Here is a 17,167-nt window from a genome sequence, read left to right on the forward strand (position 1 = left end):
TAAATACTATATATGTTAACGTAAAATTGTAAACACCGTTAGATTGTAATCTATCTCGCGAGATTATAAACTGTCGAAAGATTGTGAACCTCAGCTTACTGCTTACAATTTAACGTATTATTATTTGGTAGATTGTACTACACTAACTTAGTTATCATTCAAACTTCTTTGGTCAATTACAGATTAATTTTACTTTCCAACAATTTCATATAACTACCGAATAATAATACGTTAAATTGTAAGGTGTGGGTTAGGTGTAGGTTGGTGACTAAATAGTAAAAAGGAAGAGAATGCTTGCGTAGGTTTTCCTGCGCTTGATTCGTACCAATTGTTAAAACCTGATTGAGCAAAATGTACAGCCTTAGCTCACACTTTACACATAAAACATCTTCATTTTACAACGTTGTTGTTATATACCTGAGGTAATTTTTTAACTGTATTAGTACAGTATAAACTCTTTATAACGAATTTCAAGGAACCAAGCATTTTTATTTTTTATAGAGAGATTTCGATATAGGGAGGGAACAATTAATGTATGGGTGGTTGGTTAAACCAAATAAATTCAACTCAATGTTACGTTATAGAGAGCTTTTCGTTTTAACTAATGACGTTATAAAGAGTTTTCGCTGTATTTTTTCCGGAATTCGAACTGATAAATTCAAAAATCATTGATTAATATAGGTAACAAAATGTACACTAAACGTCAAAAATAAATATATATATGAAATTCTTCTATTTTACATTTCCTACCAGTTCTCAAATCAAGGGCGTAGAACGGAAGAGAAGAACTGGCAACAAACTCTCCGCCACTCTTTTAGTAGTTACTATAAAAAAAGTCTTGAGCTTAATTAGATAGGTACTATTTTTTGTATGTCACCCTCGAAAATATTCAACTATTTATGCTTAATACGATTATTAGTAATTCCTTACGATTCTGAATTTAAGTGTTAGAGTATGCTTTAAAAAATATACTAAATAACAGCTGCATAATGTTGATCAATATAAATTATTAAAATTATGTAATTCTTATTACAAATAAATATATAGTAAGTACGCTTCTAAGTCGCTTACAGTCAAAAATATGTTAATTTTTTTTTTACAAAATCAAAGATTAATTCACTTCTTAAAACACATAATGTACATAATATACGTATATGTTAAGTACCTATTATATAATTATAGCCTCAGTAAGCTACTTTTAAGTATTACCACCTAATAAACTAATTTAATTTAAAGCTAATTATGGCACAAGTAACCAGCCTATAAAATCAATTGAAATAGCATTTATTATATTATATAAAATGTTACCTTGATAACATAAAAAATAAATGTATTATGTAACTTAAAGTAGAACTTCATTATTGCTGAAACAATATCATATGAAATATTTGTAATGTTTAAAGAGCATTGCATTGAGATAAAAATATAGCTTGAAGGCTCATTATTTATGCGTAAATTTATTGCCGCCTTATCGAAAAATAGTTGCAAACATTATTAACTGTATAAAAAATGACGGCTGCAATTTAATAACACAATAAATATTGCTACACATTTTCACTAATATTATTTCCTTGAAAGACTTTATTCTACCCACTTGGGTAGCCTTCTGCCTTTAAATGAAAATTTTACCCTAGCTTTGACAATTGACATAGGAAAGAAGAAATTAAGCCAAAACAACAAACTAATCCACACTAAAGACATTTCAATAGGCATAGTCTAGACATGGGTTCTTTCGTCCATTTTAAAAGGCCTTTCTTCAGGGTTGCCATCGCTTTCATTGTCCTTTAAATTATTCCAAGGTTGCTCCTCACCAGAACCGAATATAGAATAAACTATAATTTCTACTATATATAGGGCTATTGTGACGAAGAAAATTATGCGCCATGCGGATATTGTTTGCTGAAAAAAAAATTTAAATTAAAAATTTGTTCTTTTAAAATTAATTATCTAAAAATTGGCTCACTCTATTATAATCTGTGATTAAGAAAATATAACTCGAATCCACAATAATAAATAAATTAGTATACAAGAACATGATGCTACTTTTAAACGCCTCCGTTTAAAATTGGAACGCATAAATTAGGAAAAACTGGGATAAAATTAAGGTTTACTTACATTTCCATGTGTCAACACCCCTACAAAAATTGGTACGACGATTCCAGGAATCGTGGCCACTGTGTTGGTAATTGCTACCAGAGTACCTGCAAAAACCGTTTATTACACCGATACAACAATATGTATAGAGAAATATATTACAGAAATAGTTACGATTCGTTTTTATACGTAGTCGGACATCTTGTTTTCCAAACCAATGTTTCACTCTTTTTAATAAAAAAATATTGGTTGTTTGTAAAGTAGGTTTACGATCGAGATGTTTACGTGATAACGTCTTATTGGTGATATAAGTTTTTGGGAAGTAAGGAATTAATGAAGATAACAATTTTTTCAAATTTTAAATTACATCTATCGTTTTATTCACACTTTTGATGATAAATTTCGGGTGTAAAATGACAAGTTTACTTATTCGACTATGATATACATTTTTCTTTATACATTCACGGAATGACTGGCAGCGCTCGAGATGAGACGGGAGATCGGTCCGTCTCTCTCTCGTTATACCTGCGATCGCGCTCGTGAGGTTTTGGTGTGACACAAGTTTCTGAACATGTCACCCGACTAAAACGATTTTAAAGACGTTATCACGTCAAAATAGATAGTGCGTAAAGTTCTAAAGAAAAACCAAACATTAAAACATTTTTTTTTATATTACAAACGGGGCTCACGTGATATTAAGTGATACCGCCGCCCATAGACACTTACATTGCCAGATGGCTCGCAAGTCCGTTGCCAGCCTTTGGTACGAATCAATTAATTACAAAGAAAGGTGTTAAGTTTATTCCCACGACATTTTCACCTTGCAAATCTAGTCTCATAGATTACTCACCAGCAAAGTTAGGTGCGATATCAATATGGTTAGATAAAAATCCACAAAACATTCCTCCTATACAGGTAACACCGATCGCCATGAGTGCTACCGCTGCCCCGCGGTTGCATCCGATGTAGCATACTGCCAGCAGACAGGACGCTGGTACCGCTGATGCTGTATTACAAAAATATTTATTTATCAATAAGTAAACATGTACACATCTTAAATACAAGCTATATAAAACAGAATACAAGTTATAATTATACAAGTGTCCGTTAATTGTTACAGAGATTTTAATAGTATGAGTAACGCAACTAAAATAAAAAGAAATACAATAAGTCACGAAAATGTAAACACAGCAATTTAGAGTACATACATTAAAGACAAAACAATTACAATGACGATTTTAAAACACCCTTGAAAGCTGTAGGGGCATGAAAACAAATCAACATTGAAATGTGAGTGTTATAGGAATAACACATTCTATGTATGGGGGTACGAAATCCGAAGTTAGTACGCGTAATATTGTAAGAGGGAAAAGAACTGGCATAAAAGTTTATCAGACCAAAGAGAGCGGAGAAGGTCAGCTCGCCATTTATTTATCATCAGAAACAAAACACACAATAATAGAAACGAAAAATATCAAAAATAACTGTATCATTTAAACATAAATAAACCGCAATCAAGCATTAAGGTCGAAATTTGCGTTCCTAAATGTTACTTCATTTACACCTATGACAGGGTACCATATGGTCTTCGCAGCGGTCATTACTAGACTATTACCTACTGACCTCCAACTAAAAAATCCAATTTCACTATCAATTTTAAGAAATTCAGCGGTGAGAGTTTTATTTTAACCATTTTTAGTACGTCTTACCGAATAGTGTTCCAATCTTCCTAGCTGTCGTGGTAGTGATGTAGTTCCTTCCCCGCAACCAATCCAAAGTCTTACTGAGAGCCATGCTAAAGAACCATAGTGATAGGAATGGAAGTGCTGTTGTAACTGCATTCTGAAATTGATTTTTAGAAGTTATAAAGAAAATGAATAATGAAATCACGTAATATTAAGCTACGCGATTATCTCTGATTCTCTTTAATTAGTTCAACAAAAATAGCAAGTCAAGGAACTCATCCGGGCTTTGGAAACATTGGATTTAGGATCGCTCAAGTATCATCATAGGATTTGCGAAGTAGCTTTAAGCTATGATTTAAAGTCGGCAACCGAAGGCAAAATATCGCGTGGACGTCAACGAGATGGACTCAAGGCAAAGAGTCGTCGTCATCAAAAATATACGCAGTTGTAATAGAAGTAAAGGACCAAAATTAGTGGAGGAAAATGATTCGCGCCAGTTCTTACTATACGGCTGACCACGATATTCAGACCTGAGTTACAAACCCAGATACAGAGAGAGAGAGAAGATTTGAAATTAGAGTATATTACATAGTTTAGTAACACATTGAAAGACATTCCTGTTCCGATATTCTCTTACTTAGTTTTGTCCGCAGCGCTGGCCGCAACCCTCCCAGGATTTGAAAGAAGTTATATATGCTATCTCTATTGAAAGGTCAGATAGAAAAAATATATAGCATAGGGGGGCAAACGAGTCTACGGGACGCCCAAAAAGGGCATTCGTCGCAGCCTATGAACATCCATTTTAGTGGGTGCGTTGCCGGTCTTTGAGGAATCACTATGCTCTTTTTTTAACAGAAGATTTGATATTGAAAATGTCTTGTGAAGCGGACCGTGGAAGACTTCGGAAGGTGATGAAACGAGGCAGGATGGATCAAACCAAATAATGTGTGTTCAAATAGCAACCTTCATAGATTGACTCGTTGAATAAGATTCAGAAATGAGACTTACTTTTAGTTTAATTTTATTGTCTTACCTCAGTCATATTGAACTTCAGTACTTGCTTCATGTAGAAGGGAAGTTCGATAAGCAGCATGTACCAGCCCCAATTTGAACAAGCATGAGCGACGACGATCGCCAGGAACGGACCAGATGTAAAGACTTTCCTCCATGGGACCGTCATGTTCTGAAAAGAAAGGATTATGATAAGGAAAATTTTGCCGCCAGTTATGTTAGGCTCAACCCGATTTTCGTATTAAAAAATATTTATTTTGTATTCGTATCTTTAATGTTATTTTAAAATTATGAAGGGGCAATCCGCAAAAATGACCCCTATAATTGGGAATGTTGTGGTGGCAACACTTTTGAATTTTGAAATGTCTAGGATACCGAAAAATTTGTTTTACATACGGCAATAGCGTTATGTCAACTCTCCGCTGCACAGTGGGCTGATATAAGGCCGCCGTGGACTTCATAAAATGTGACTTTGATTTTAATGTGCGTGTGTATATGTTTTACAATTAATAAGAAAAGTTAGTTTACTCGTAGTAAATTTTCTTTGGACCATTGCTCAAAGTGTCCTATAAAAAAACGTTCGTTATTTAAATTAAATTGTTCTCTTAAATAATATGTAGATTGAAATATCACCCCAATGTGCGCTGCTTTGCAGAATTTTACGACCGACCGTGGTCGGTAGGACAAGGTTGAGTGGAGTCGAACATGACTTTTTTATTTACAACTATTTAACATAATTTTAAATTTATCCGACTTTTTGGGTTCTTTACAGCGTGCGTGGTCACGGTGACTGAAGACAAAAGGTGTTGGATGTTAAATAGTTGTAAATTTATAATAATACATAACTTTAATCCGGTTAAAAAGTTTTTTCTATAAATTAAAAAAAAATGTTAAATTGGCTACCTCCTGACCTACACTTTATATAGCGTAAATATATTTGTCAAAAACTACACACAAAAAAGTTCAAAAGTAGATAAATTTATTTATAAAAAAAAACACAAATGAAAACATCGACTCCACTTATTAGACGCGAGACTATTTGAAATGAGCGCACAATTTAGAATGTTGCGCTCATTTTTTGAGGACGTTTTTTAGACGTTGATTGTGCATCTTGGGTTTTTTGTATGTATATCAATGTTTGCGAGTGGTATTTTTTCGGGGACATTTTAATAGTATAAATATGTTTGCACAGGAAATAGTTAACCTAATGATTAGATTTTTAAACGCACTTCTATAATGTGTGTTCTTAGGTAATTGATTTGATAATACATATGATAATTAACGATTTGCATTCTAGTTTGGTGTGGTTGATTGTTGAATTTTGAGCAAATAAATTATGTATTTATTTATTAGACAATTAGGGGGAGGAATCTCTTAAAGGTGCTATTTAAGGGGCCGTTCAAGTTTTACGTAAGCAGATGAACTGCAATTTATCCCCCCCTTCTTCCTCTCTCTCTCTCTCTCTCTCTCTCTCAGCTCTCAAAAATAATAGTATATAAACGTTGTTAATTTTTGGTAGGAATCCTCGAAAATGTATTTCATTTTCAAGCATAGACAATGTGTGGATAATATGTGTTAAAGAGTAAATTTATAATTACTGTTGACGTAATCACCAAATAAGCAAATCAAAGACCCCCTCCTAAAATCAGAAATCCTTTTTTCTTGTTTTGGCTAGTTACGTTAGTTACCTTATGCGAGTGGTCATTAGATTTTCCTCCAAGAGAAGTGATAATCAGATCTCTCTCCTCTAGGCTTATAAGCGGCTGTTCACCTGGTGAGTCTTTAATGAGGAAGACCCATAGAACACACCAGAGACAAGACAGACCTCCCATCACGTAGAACACGCTTTCCCAGCCTAAAAAATAATTCACTGTTAACACTATAAAAATATTGTCATTCATTATAAAAATCCGGAAGAAAAAAATGTGCTAAGTTTTAAACAAATATCAACTGGCCTGACTGGATTTTAACCGACTACAACAAAACGAAAGAGGTTATCAATTAGACATGTAATTTTTGTATGTTCAAGCTCCGCCGTCCGTGGACCACTCTGGATGATCTAGGTATCAAATGATTCGAATTTGCAGCGAATTGGTTTCATAGGAGATATATAACATTGATTTTTGGCACCGACATCCAAAAAAAAATCGTTTAAAACTTATAATAACCAATCAATAGAAATAAGAGTTACTTATATATTTTTTTTACTTTATTTCACCCATATTAGTCTAATCTGTCTCTCCATTTTCAGTTCAAATGAAAATTTGACAAGAGCTAGCAAGTTAAATTTTTAACAATATTAAGGTAAGAGGAAGACTTGGTGTATTACTTTTGGAAAAAAAATATTATTCAATAAATTATTAATTGCGTGAGACACTGTAGTTGATATAAATTTAATAACGTATGATATGATATGTACGATACAAATAATATAAGAACTGACCAATTCATATGACTAATAATGTAAAATGTAAAATTCCTTTAAATACAAATATGCGCGCCATTGTGGGTGGCAGAATACGCGAACTTACGTTGTACCACCTTACACATATGCAATTGCAATAAATTATTATTATTAAATAAATTCAAATAGCTAATACAAGAGTGGTTGCCTGGAAGAGATCGCTCGAAAGCGATAAGGCCGCCAGTCCTCCTTTTCATTTAATTTTGTCAATTTTTTTATGTTATTGCAACAATGTATTAATAAAAAAAAACTTTACCAAGAGTAGCTGTAAGTACTCCGGCCATTAGCATGGAGATGACAGTTCCGAGAGAAGTTCCCGCGTAAACAAGCGACGCCATGACACTGCGCTCAGCTGGCGGCGCCCATTTTGACAGCAACACATGCATCGCTGGGAATGTTACACCCTGAAATAATAAAGCACGAATGGATCTCCGTGGCTTGGTGGTGGCACATGGAAGATTTCCAACGACGCAATAATGACCCAATATGGCACGAAATAATTAACCTAACCTACAAATAAACAGTAATAAAACGCAGTCGGTTTCATGGGGCTTAGGAAGAGTCACAGTAGTGTGTGTAGAAAGTCAAAAACTAAATTTGTATGAAAATGACAGTTCGTGTCAACAAATTTTCATACAAATTTAGTTTTCCACTTTCAACATACATAGAAGTGCATCTTGACTAAGCCCCCATGCCTCTATATATACGAGACTTCAAGCTGCTTACGTAGGATGTGGAAATTAAATAAACCTTTATGGATCTAAAGGTTTACTCCTGCACACCACTCGTCTTGGTTTCCGAGATCCCTGGTCCCACTTGGCTAGTTCGACAAGCCCAGGGTTTCAGAAAAATATAGACTTTTTTAACGCACAATTTTTATAAGCGCCTGTACCCATCTGACACAACCAAGGTTTTAGAGAAAAACTGGCGAAGTTAAAAATATATATTATAAATATAATTACCCCGCCAATACCTTCACCAACTCTCATTATGACAGCTGCAATGTAATGAGCTTCTGCCATCACTGGCGTTAATATTGTGCATATCACATTGATGGTCACACTGAAGAACATCACCCATTTCGCAGAAAACAGTTCTGCTACTCTCCCTCCTGGAAATAGGTATAATTTGCTTTAGTATAGCTAGCTTGCCCAGCATCTGCCTAGGCTAGCTGCACAAAGGCATTTCGATAGAACTTAATAGTAGAATACTAAAATTTTAGCCACGAAACCAGTAAGAGTACCACTACTATATCTCGACACGGTTCAAGTTTGTTTTTTTAATAAGACCGTACACAAAGGTATTTTGTTACAATAAAGTACAAAAAAAAAACCAGTGGCGCTACAACCTTTTTTGGTCTGGGTCTCAGATATGTATCTGTTTCATGATCGTTTGTTAATCTAATCGGCAAGTAGGTGATCAGCCTCCTGTGCCTCACACACGCCGTCGTCTTTTTGGGTCTAAGGCAAGCCGGTTTCCTCACGATGTTTTCCTTCACGGTTCGAGCGAATGCTAAATGCGCACATAGAAAGAGTTCCAATCGAACCTACGACCTCAGGGATGAGTGTCGCACGCTAAAGCCACTTGGCCCACACTACTCCGTCTCCTACAACTTACAATACCATCCGCCAGTCCGCCCTATGAGGGACATGGTCATCGCTTAACAAAACTCAAATTGGGAGTTACGGAGCAAGCCTACTGGTTCTTTTATATTATTAAATTTTATTACAGTAAAAACTAGGCAAAAATAATTGATGATTGTGTGAAAATAAAAGTTCAGAAATGACCTAAAGCCAATATTGTTGCCGTCGTATATCCATATCGATATTGATAGTATATAATTATTCGAATTGACACCAAATCAATTCCGCATCAGTTTCACATAGTAGCCTAAATTGTGGTTTGTATTAGCAAAATGTACGATCATAGGTAACGCAGCACTTACCAGGAATTTGCGAAACAAAATATCCCCAGAAATAACAACTGAGGACAATGCCCTGAACTTCGGACGACCACAGGAATGGACCATCTGCATCCTAAATAGATAAACAAAAAGTTTAATCGATTTTTTATGTTATCATTTATTTACAACACACAAATATACAATTATAGTATGTATTTAATGTCAGACTCCCTAAAGCGTCGCACTTTGGTTGGTTTGACTTGTATAAAATTAAAATAAATCAGTGGCGCTACAACCTCTTTTAGGTCTGGGCCTCAGATTTATTAATCTGTCTATTAGGTGATCAGCCTCCTGTGCCTGACACACACCGTCGACTTTTTGGGTCTAGACATGTCGGTTTCCTCACGATGTTTTCCTTCACCGTTCGAGCAAATGTTAAATGCGCACATAGAAAGAAAGTCCATTGGTGCACAGCCTTGGACCAAACCTACGAACTCTGGTATGAGAGTCTTGTTTACCACACAATATAACGTTTCTTTTCATATAAAACAGAAAACCTAGGAAAATGTATTTTATAGAAAATTCATCACTAAAATATTTAAATTGTATCTGTTTCATATCCGATTGAGAAGTCAGAAGTTTTCAATTAATTATCATTTTAAATACTTTTAGATTATGGTTTTCATTTTTTGTGGAACCAGCTGCAATTACGTCTTAGGGGCTCTTAATAAAAAGCTCTTAAAGGCTAACCACGCACCCGTAAGCCTCTTGGCATTGAATGTGTTCATGGGCCTCTGTTCTAAGAAAAATCACGTACGCATTTGTAATAAAGCCCTACTTTAGATCATAGTTACTATACTCATCTCCCTATTATATCTCTTAATAAGAATTAAAATCGAAACTTTGATAAATTAATACTGTCGGTTAAATGTGAAAGCAGCATTTGGTTTAATTTATTCAATTGGTATTATTGTCGATAAAATCAGGCCGATTGACGTAGTCATAAACTCTATTTAGAGATTTGGGTTGAGACTTGAGGACGCGTCAAACAAAAAGTATAATAACAAAAATAATCTCATATAGTTGGGTCAATAAAAAGATTTCAATTGTTTAATATGTAGACAATTGTGGTCTTTTTTATATTTCCAAGAGTTGTAGTCTCGCCGGTCATAAATCTTTACATTTATAGTTTATACGTGAGTATGAACAACAAATTAGTTTATGTAAATATCACTCTATAATAAAGAGAATTATAATTTTTAAAGATGTCAATTGTAATAGAAAAAAATATTTACCTATACTATATAAATGCGTATGTGGGTGGGTCTCCATTTCCCAAAATCTACAGAACACTGATTTTTATAAAACTAAAACTGTTTCAAAGACAATTTAAAATAAACAAATATAGAGTAATTGCAATATTCTTAACCTGCATAATAATAATAATATTAAATAAAAATAATTTAAATAGTTTGGTCCCTGTGGCAGTGAACCTTTAACGCTGGCAGCATTTCCTCGCTGTATTGCGATACTTATTCGTTGAGCGAGGAAAGCACCAGCTCTGGGGTTTTGACTTAGTGAAATATACCAGATATAACCGATAAGATTTTTTCAATATTTCAATTAGAAGTTTCCGATAAACTTGGGTACAAAGCCGAGCAACAGTTTGAAATTCAACACACGCCTTCAATCTTAGATCAATACACTAGTTAGTTAACCTATTTTTAGTTAAGTTACATATGTAAACAATCATCACACTTGAGGCCAATATGAGCCCTTTAGTTTTTACCGCACTCATAAATTCTATTTTAAGATTTTCGTTTCCGTAATTAGTGTCATTTAGATTTATGAAACCTTAGATAAGCCATGTTTGTTTTTGTTAACGTTGTGTTAGTTATAAGCTCATATTTTAAAGCATTAAAGTCAGTTGTTACCCAGCTTCAAACAAAGAGTTTTATTTAAACATCTTCATACAACGACCGCCACCGATCATAAGTCACTTAAATATCTAATTCCAATAATATCACAGAGGTCAAACTGAGAACCCCTTTTTGAAGTCGTTAATATATTTGTTAGGATCTTCAATATCTATTTGATTAGAAAAAAATCTACATATAGGTCACCTATTTTTATCCATTTGTTGAAAGTTTATATTCACGTGTGTGCGTATTTATTCGCGAATATTGGAATCGTCCCAAAATAACGCAGTTTAGATTGACCTGTTGCAAGGTTAAACTTATTAATGTTTTATGTCCTTAAATAAATAATTCCAGGACGTTAATAAAAGGTAGGAGCTTGTAGTTTATTGTTTATCAGAATGCCAAATCATAAAATGACTGCTTCACGACTGATTTGAGAGCGACCGCCGATGCGAAAACCGCTGTGTGAGTTCGAAAAGTGAGTTACAGAATCACAAGGCTGATTTTATTAATGTTTTGTATACAGGACAAGTCTTTCGAGAAGACACTCTTGGACACAGGCGCTAATTAAGAATTAACAATTTATATTACTCAAAACTTGGCGATTAAAAAGAGTGGCGGAAAGTTTATTGCCAATTCTTCTTACCCGCTCTACGCCCTTGACTTGTGAACTGGTAGTAAATGTAAATTTACAATTTATATTCAATGAACGTTTTGTAAAAAGTATATTTTTATTTACTTAATTAACTTTAATTAAGATATATTAATAACAATTATTTAGATTGAAAAAAAAAAAAAAAAAAAACTTAACGTAAACTAAAATATATCATTAAAAGGAGTCCCTTTAGGCAACGTTCCGAAGATACTGGCAGCGTTCCCCCTTTGAATTGCTAGACTAATTCTTTGTCCGAGGTAGCTGCCAGATCTTCGGTCTCCTGTGATGTCGACTAACCTTTTTGAAATTTCTTTGAAAAGCCTTAAAGACAATTAATTATTTATTTGCAATAATAAATAATTTACAATTAATTTAACTTCTTTTTGACGTTCTTAAATGTACTTGTTTACCTATATGAATAAAGATATTTTGAGTTGGAGTTTGAGTTAAGGAGTTATGGAGTGCCTGGTACATAGTACCAGTGACCCCAGAGCCTGGTGCTCTCCTCGCTCAACAAATACAGCGAGGAAATGCTGCGAGCAATAGGAACACTGTCACAGAGACTTAACTTTTTTTTTGTTTTCTATTTATCAATAAAGTGTAAGATTAGTAAGTCTATGTGAGATTGTAACTGCCTATAGTTATTCCTTACAGATTCCATTTTTTTTATTCTCATTGTATTCGATTTTTTACACATATAGATGACTTGATGTCATAGATGTTATTCTTTTATACAAAAAAACGGCAGGAGACACACATTGCCAGAGCGTTTACCAAGTGCGTTGCTGGCCTGATGGTTACCAAATAGAAAAGAAAAAATAGTACCAAATAGATCAAGAAAATAGCGCACCAAGTTGGTACGCTATTTTCTTGAAGGACCCTAAGTCGAATTTGTTGAAGGACATGGCAATTATAAATATAAGAGCGCTTTTCAAGTTCATTTCAAGTTCTTGGAATTATGTGTTAGTCAGTGATATTATGTATTGTTTATAAATTATATTTATTAACTGATTAGTCAGCCTAATTACCATTAAATCTCGACATAGAAATGACTAAAGCTTGAAAAATAACAATAAGATAAATATTTATAGTGTTATTAGTTGTTAAAAATCTTGAATCATTTCTTTTTTAGTATATATTTCAGAATTCTAAATGATTTATAGAGTTAAATACTACTCCGCCGTGTAATTGTTAACTTATTTTGTATAACCCGGAGGCTTTGATTCCCAGCGAAACGAAAATTACGCCGAATTTCATGACAAATGAAAACACAAACACACAGATTAATGGATGAAACGAAATGAATAATAACTTACATTGCTACTAGTTGAGTTACTCGTTGGTTGACACTCCAGCTCCGAAGGTTGGGAAGCAGTTTCATGTGGTTCATCGTGAGCAGCCTGTTTTATAGCAGTATGGTTTAACATACCAACCATAGCCACAGATAAGTTTACTTTCAGTCCATACACGATGGCCATTCCTATAGATCCCAGGATGGCTAGAATATACCGTGCCGGGATGACACCTGAAAACATTTTTACCTATAGTGCTTTTTGATGTGAAACATCTATAGCCGCACGTAAAACCGATTTCTGGCGTGGCGACGCATGCCGTGGCGACGCGTCGCCTATGTACGCTATATGATGGTGTATATATATACAGTCTATATGCAGTAGTGTGTACAGTGTGTGTATTTCGAAGTCACTGATTAAACGAATTAAGTAGTCACGATTTGAAATAAATTCGTAAATTTTTGTATTTAATGAAAATAAATGTTTATTCAATAAATAGTCATCGTTATCTGGAAAAAAAATCGTAATATTTTATTTTATCATTATGACATATTTAGTTCCTATCACAATCTGTTCTTTTCTTCATATTACTTAATATGTTATATTACAAAATAATGTCGATGTTTTACATCTGCCAGGAGTCCCGTGACGGCTCACATTTTTTTTATTATAAATAATAATATTATTAATTAATAAATAAAAAAAATATCTTAACCAAAAAATAAACACGAAACTGCACTTAAAAGTATTTGTTACATATCCATTGCACCCCCTTTACCCCGCATAAGCAATACCTGCACCCCTCTGACGCAATAGCATTATAAAAGGAAGCTATACACGTATAGCTATACACTGCTCAAATAATAATAAAATAATTTATTAAATAACGATATTATTTATGAATATCATCATATCGTCTTTATTAAAAAATTAAATGCATGAATTGTTTATTAGTTTATTTATATAAAAACCTAAGTACGATTATTTTTTTAGTCTACTCATAATAGGCATGACGAAAAATTTTGAAATCTTCCATTATATGGGTGGAAGTTTGTGGGAAAAAAAAGTTCTTTAGCGCGTGAAAACAGCTCGCAGTGTCATGACGTCGGATCACGGATGTGACGTCGCGTGTAGGTAAACATCAAATGTGTTTATGTGCAGCCAAAGAAAGTAAATAAGTTTTATTATGAGATATTGATCATAATCGTTATAATCATTGAGTTTTGACCTCTCAATCATACAGATCAGTACACGGACGGAGTATCTATGCTTCAACATACAGAAAACTAGACACGTAATAATAAATCCTTCGCTTTCTTATGTCGGTTAAAAAAACGTAGGAGTAGTAGGAATAGGAATAAAAGAAGACTGATTGTTACTTAACTCGAAGTCGCTAGGTGATAGCTCTGTATTTGACAGAAGACGCGATCAACCAATTGTTGCGCTGGGTGAAGATAGTTCCCAAGTTAATTCGATATGCGCAAAATACGGGGAAAGTAATGTACAAAATAATAAATTTAAAAAAAAACATTTATTTTGATTAAGTATTTTTTCCCTTTGGAGAAGAGACTCTTGGGCTGTGGGTTTCAAGTGCACAGACCCTATTAAAGATTTAAATAAGCCCTTGGTAGATAGTGACCCCAGAGCTGGTGCATTCGTATCTCAACGAATAAGTATCGCATTTCAACGAGAAAATAACTTTAAAGGGACTAAACTTTTTTTTATTGGTTTAAATATCTATATAAGGTAGTAGTTAATTAATAATATTACTATGTAGGTTAAGAATATTGTAAATATTATATTTTTGTGTGTTGGAAATAAATATCTTATTATCTAACCAAAAATATCATTTAATTTTGTTTGACGCACAGTTTTCTTAACAAATTTACACATGAAAGGTTTAAAAAACAACAGATTAATTTTAATAGTAGTGTAGCCTATAAATCGTACGGTTCTCAATCTTGAGACGACGCATACAAATCCCAGATATGCAATTAACACTTGTAAATCGCGCGCACTTACATATGAAATTGACGTTTTGTCGTACTGGCCAAGTCAAAGTGACCTTAAATATTTCCTCTTTGGTTAAGAATTCCAAATTCATTTTTTTATAGCTATTTACTCGTGCATTTGTTTTTCGAAAACCGTGCTTCACACATCGCTACCAAATTAGAGTAGCTTCAAGTGGAATGTCTAAGACATCCACCGTATTATTGTTAATATTTGGATTACTTCTTGCAAGTTAAAAAATTCAACTCTGATGGTGCAGTCAAAACCGCCTTCAAAGATTTTATTGATTCCCGTCCGAATGTACCACTTTGATTAATTAAATATATTATATTTATACTACTTTTTATTCCTCCCATACAAAACGCCAATTTCGTATGTAAGGACCTAATATTACAGCGTCGTAGGTCGAACAGCAGGCTTCTTGTCTATTAAGAAAAACTATAAATTATACAACGTGCTAAGTATCGCGTGTCTCGTATAAAATCTTTTACGTTTAAATTGCATCAGTTCTTGGTACTGAATATAGCATTATGATTCATATACATTAATTGCATAATGATTCTATTGCATACTACCTTTGACGTCCTTCAGACGCGTAGAGGACACACAGTCGATATTTCAGGGCCATTGAACTTGATCTAGCTTGTCTCTTTAGTTTTGGTATTATAGTAACCAATTTCCGTAAGGGAGAAACCTTCTTAAGCAAAAGTAATATTTAGAACGTATGTAAACCTTTTTTTATAAGCAGGGGGAAAACGGGCTCATCCCGACACTCTCGCCTTTTAAGTCGCTGTATGCTCTTTTCTTTACCCTAAGTCGAATTGGTTCGGAAATATTCCAGTGGGCAGCTGGTTCCACATAGTGGTGGTGAGTGGAACGACGGACATCAGAGTGATACGGATGTTTTTTTGTATTCTGCCTTGACGTCCGATGATGAAACACAGCTGCAGGCATTAATCCGAACAACTCTTCTGAACATCGATCATTATTAGCAATTACCTATCGTTGTTGTTATGAGCAAGATTGATTTTAAATTCACAAAAAAATACTGTTAAAGTTTGCGTATGTTCACGGTCTCTTAAGAGGTGATTACTCGATAGTAAATTTCTTCACAATTTTAGTTTTAATTTCACAAGTTAATATGGAAATATTCTTAAGACTTCCGTATGCCACAAATGTATTGTAGTACACATACGGGAGCTATAATTCGCTTGAAATCCCGACAATTTATTTTTGAGATTTTTATTCATAATTCCATACACTATGGACGCTCCTAATTAAAAAAAGATGAAATTATTATGAAACATAGATTTGATAAGCCAGTTATATAAAATAGTTTAGTTAATATTTAAAGATACTTCAATTTAGAATCTAGGTACGTATATTAAAAAAAAAATCATTTCGACTTCGCTTCAAACAAATTGGTAATATCTTATTGAGATATTTAAGATACCAAATGACTAAACTAAACAATTACTAATTACGGTATTAATATATTCTAAGGATTAATAATATGTAAACAATTTTAATAACACATTTAAAAGTGGTATTAAAATTAATAAACTATAGTTTAGACATCTAAGTTTTAATGATTGTTTCAATCACGTTGGAATGGCTAAACAATTGATAATTCAGTCTGAAACGCTACATAGACTGTATAAAAATATGATATGGGATAGATTACACCGTAGAAGTTACAGAGTAAGGCTACATAGAAATAAAATAATATTATTTTGCTTCTTATAAGAGAAAACGATAAGTTATTTAAGGGTTTTTTCTATTTATGCTTGTTTCGTTAAAATATTTTTTTTGTTAAAAACAATAATGCAATTATATTTAATTATATTATTTTTAGTTAAACAAATGAATGTAATAATAATGAACTTACGGCCTAAAATATTTCCCTTTGCAGGCACGTCCATTTTTAAAACTACAATTTCATTAAATCTGTTGTAACACGTAAAAATTGTCTCAAAACTCGCGTGCGATTACACTGAGATGAGCTTTTCAAATAACCAATGTCGTACGTGAGTATACGCAATGTGGTGTAATATACTGGTATCAGACTGTATCGCCGATAAATATATTTAAATAGGATGGTCCGACGTGCATTCCGGCATGCAATGAAATTTGG

General features: G+C 33.5%; 1 protein-coding gene across 1 annotated transcript; it reads right to left on the reverse strand.

Annotated features, from left to right (window-relative positions):
- Positions 1-172: 172 nt before the first annotated feature.
- Positions 173-17,109, reverse strand: LOC125060956 (sialin). The gene is made up of 11 exons (XM_047666086.1): positions 16,922-17,109; positions 13,048-13,256; positions 9,200-9,290; positions 8,217-8,365; positions 7,511-7,658; positions 6,479-6,645; positions 4,813-4,962; positions 3,804-3,936; positions 2,945-3,100; positions 2,116-2,201; positions 173-1,899 (listed from the first exon to the last, which is right to left on the reverse strand). The coding sequence occupies exons 1-11, from the start codon at positions 16,953-16,955 to the stop codon at positions 1,717-1,719; spliced, it is 1,506 nt and encodes a 501-aa protein (XP_047522042.1). The 5' UTR covers positions 16,956-17,109; the 3' UTR covers positions 173-1,716.
- Positions 17,110-17,167: the final 58 nt, after the last annotated feature.

The sequence above is a fragment of the Pieris napi genome, chromosome 22 (assembly GCF_905475465.1).
Source record: "Pieris napi chromosome 22, ilPieNapi1.2, whole genome shotgun sequence".
NCBI lineage: Eukaryota > Metazoa > Arthropoda > Insecta > Lepidoptera > Pieridae > Pieris > Pieris napi.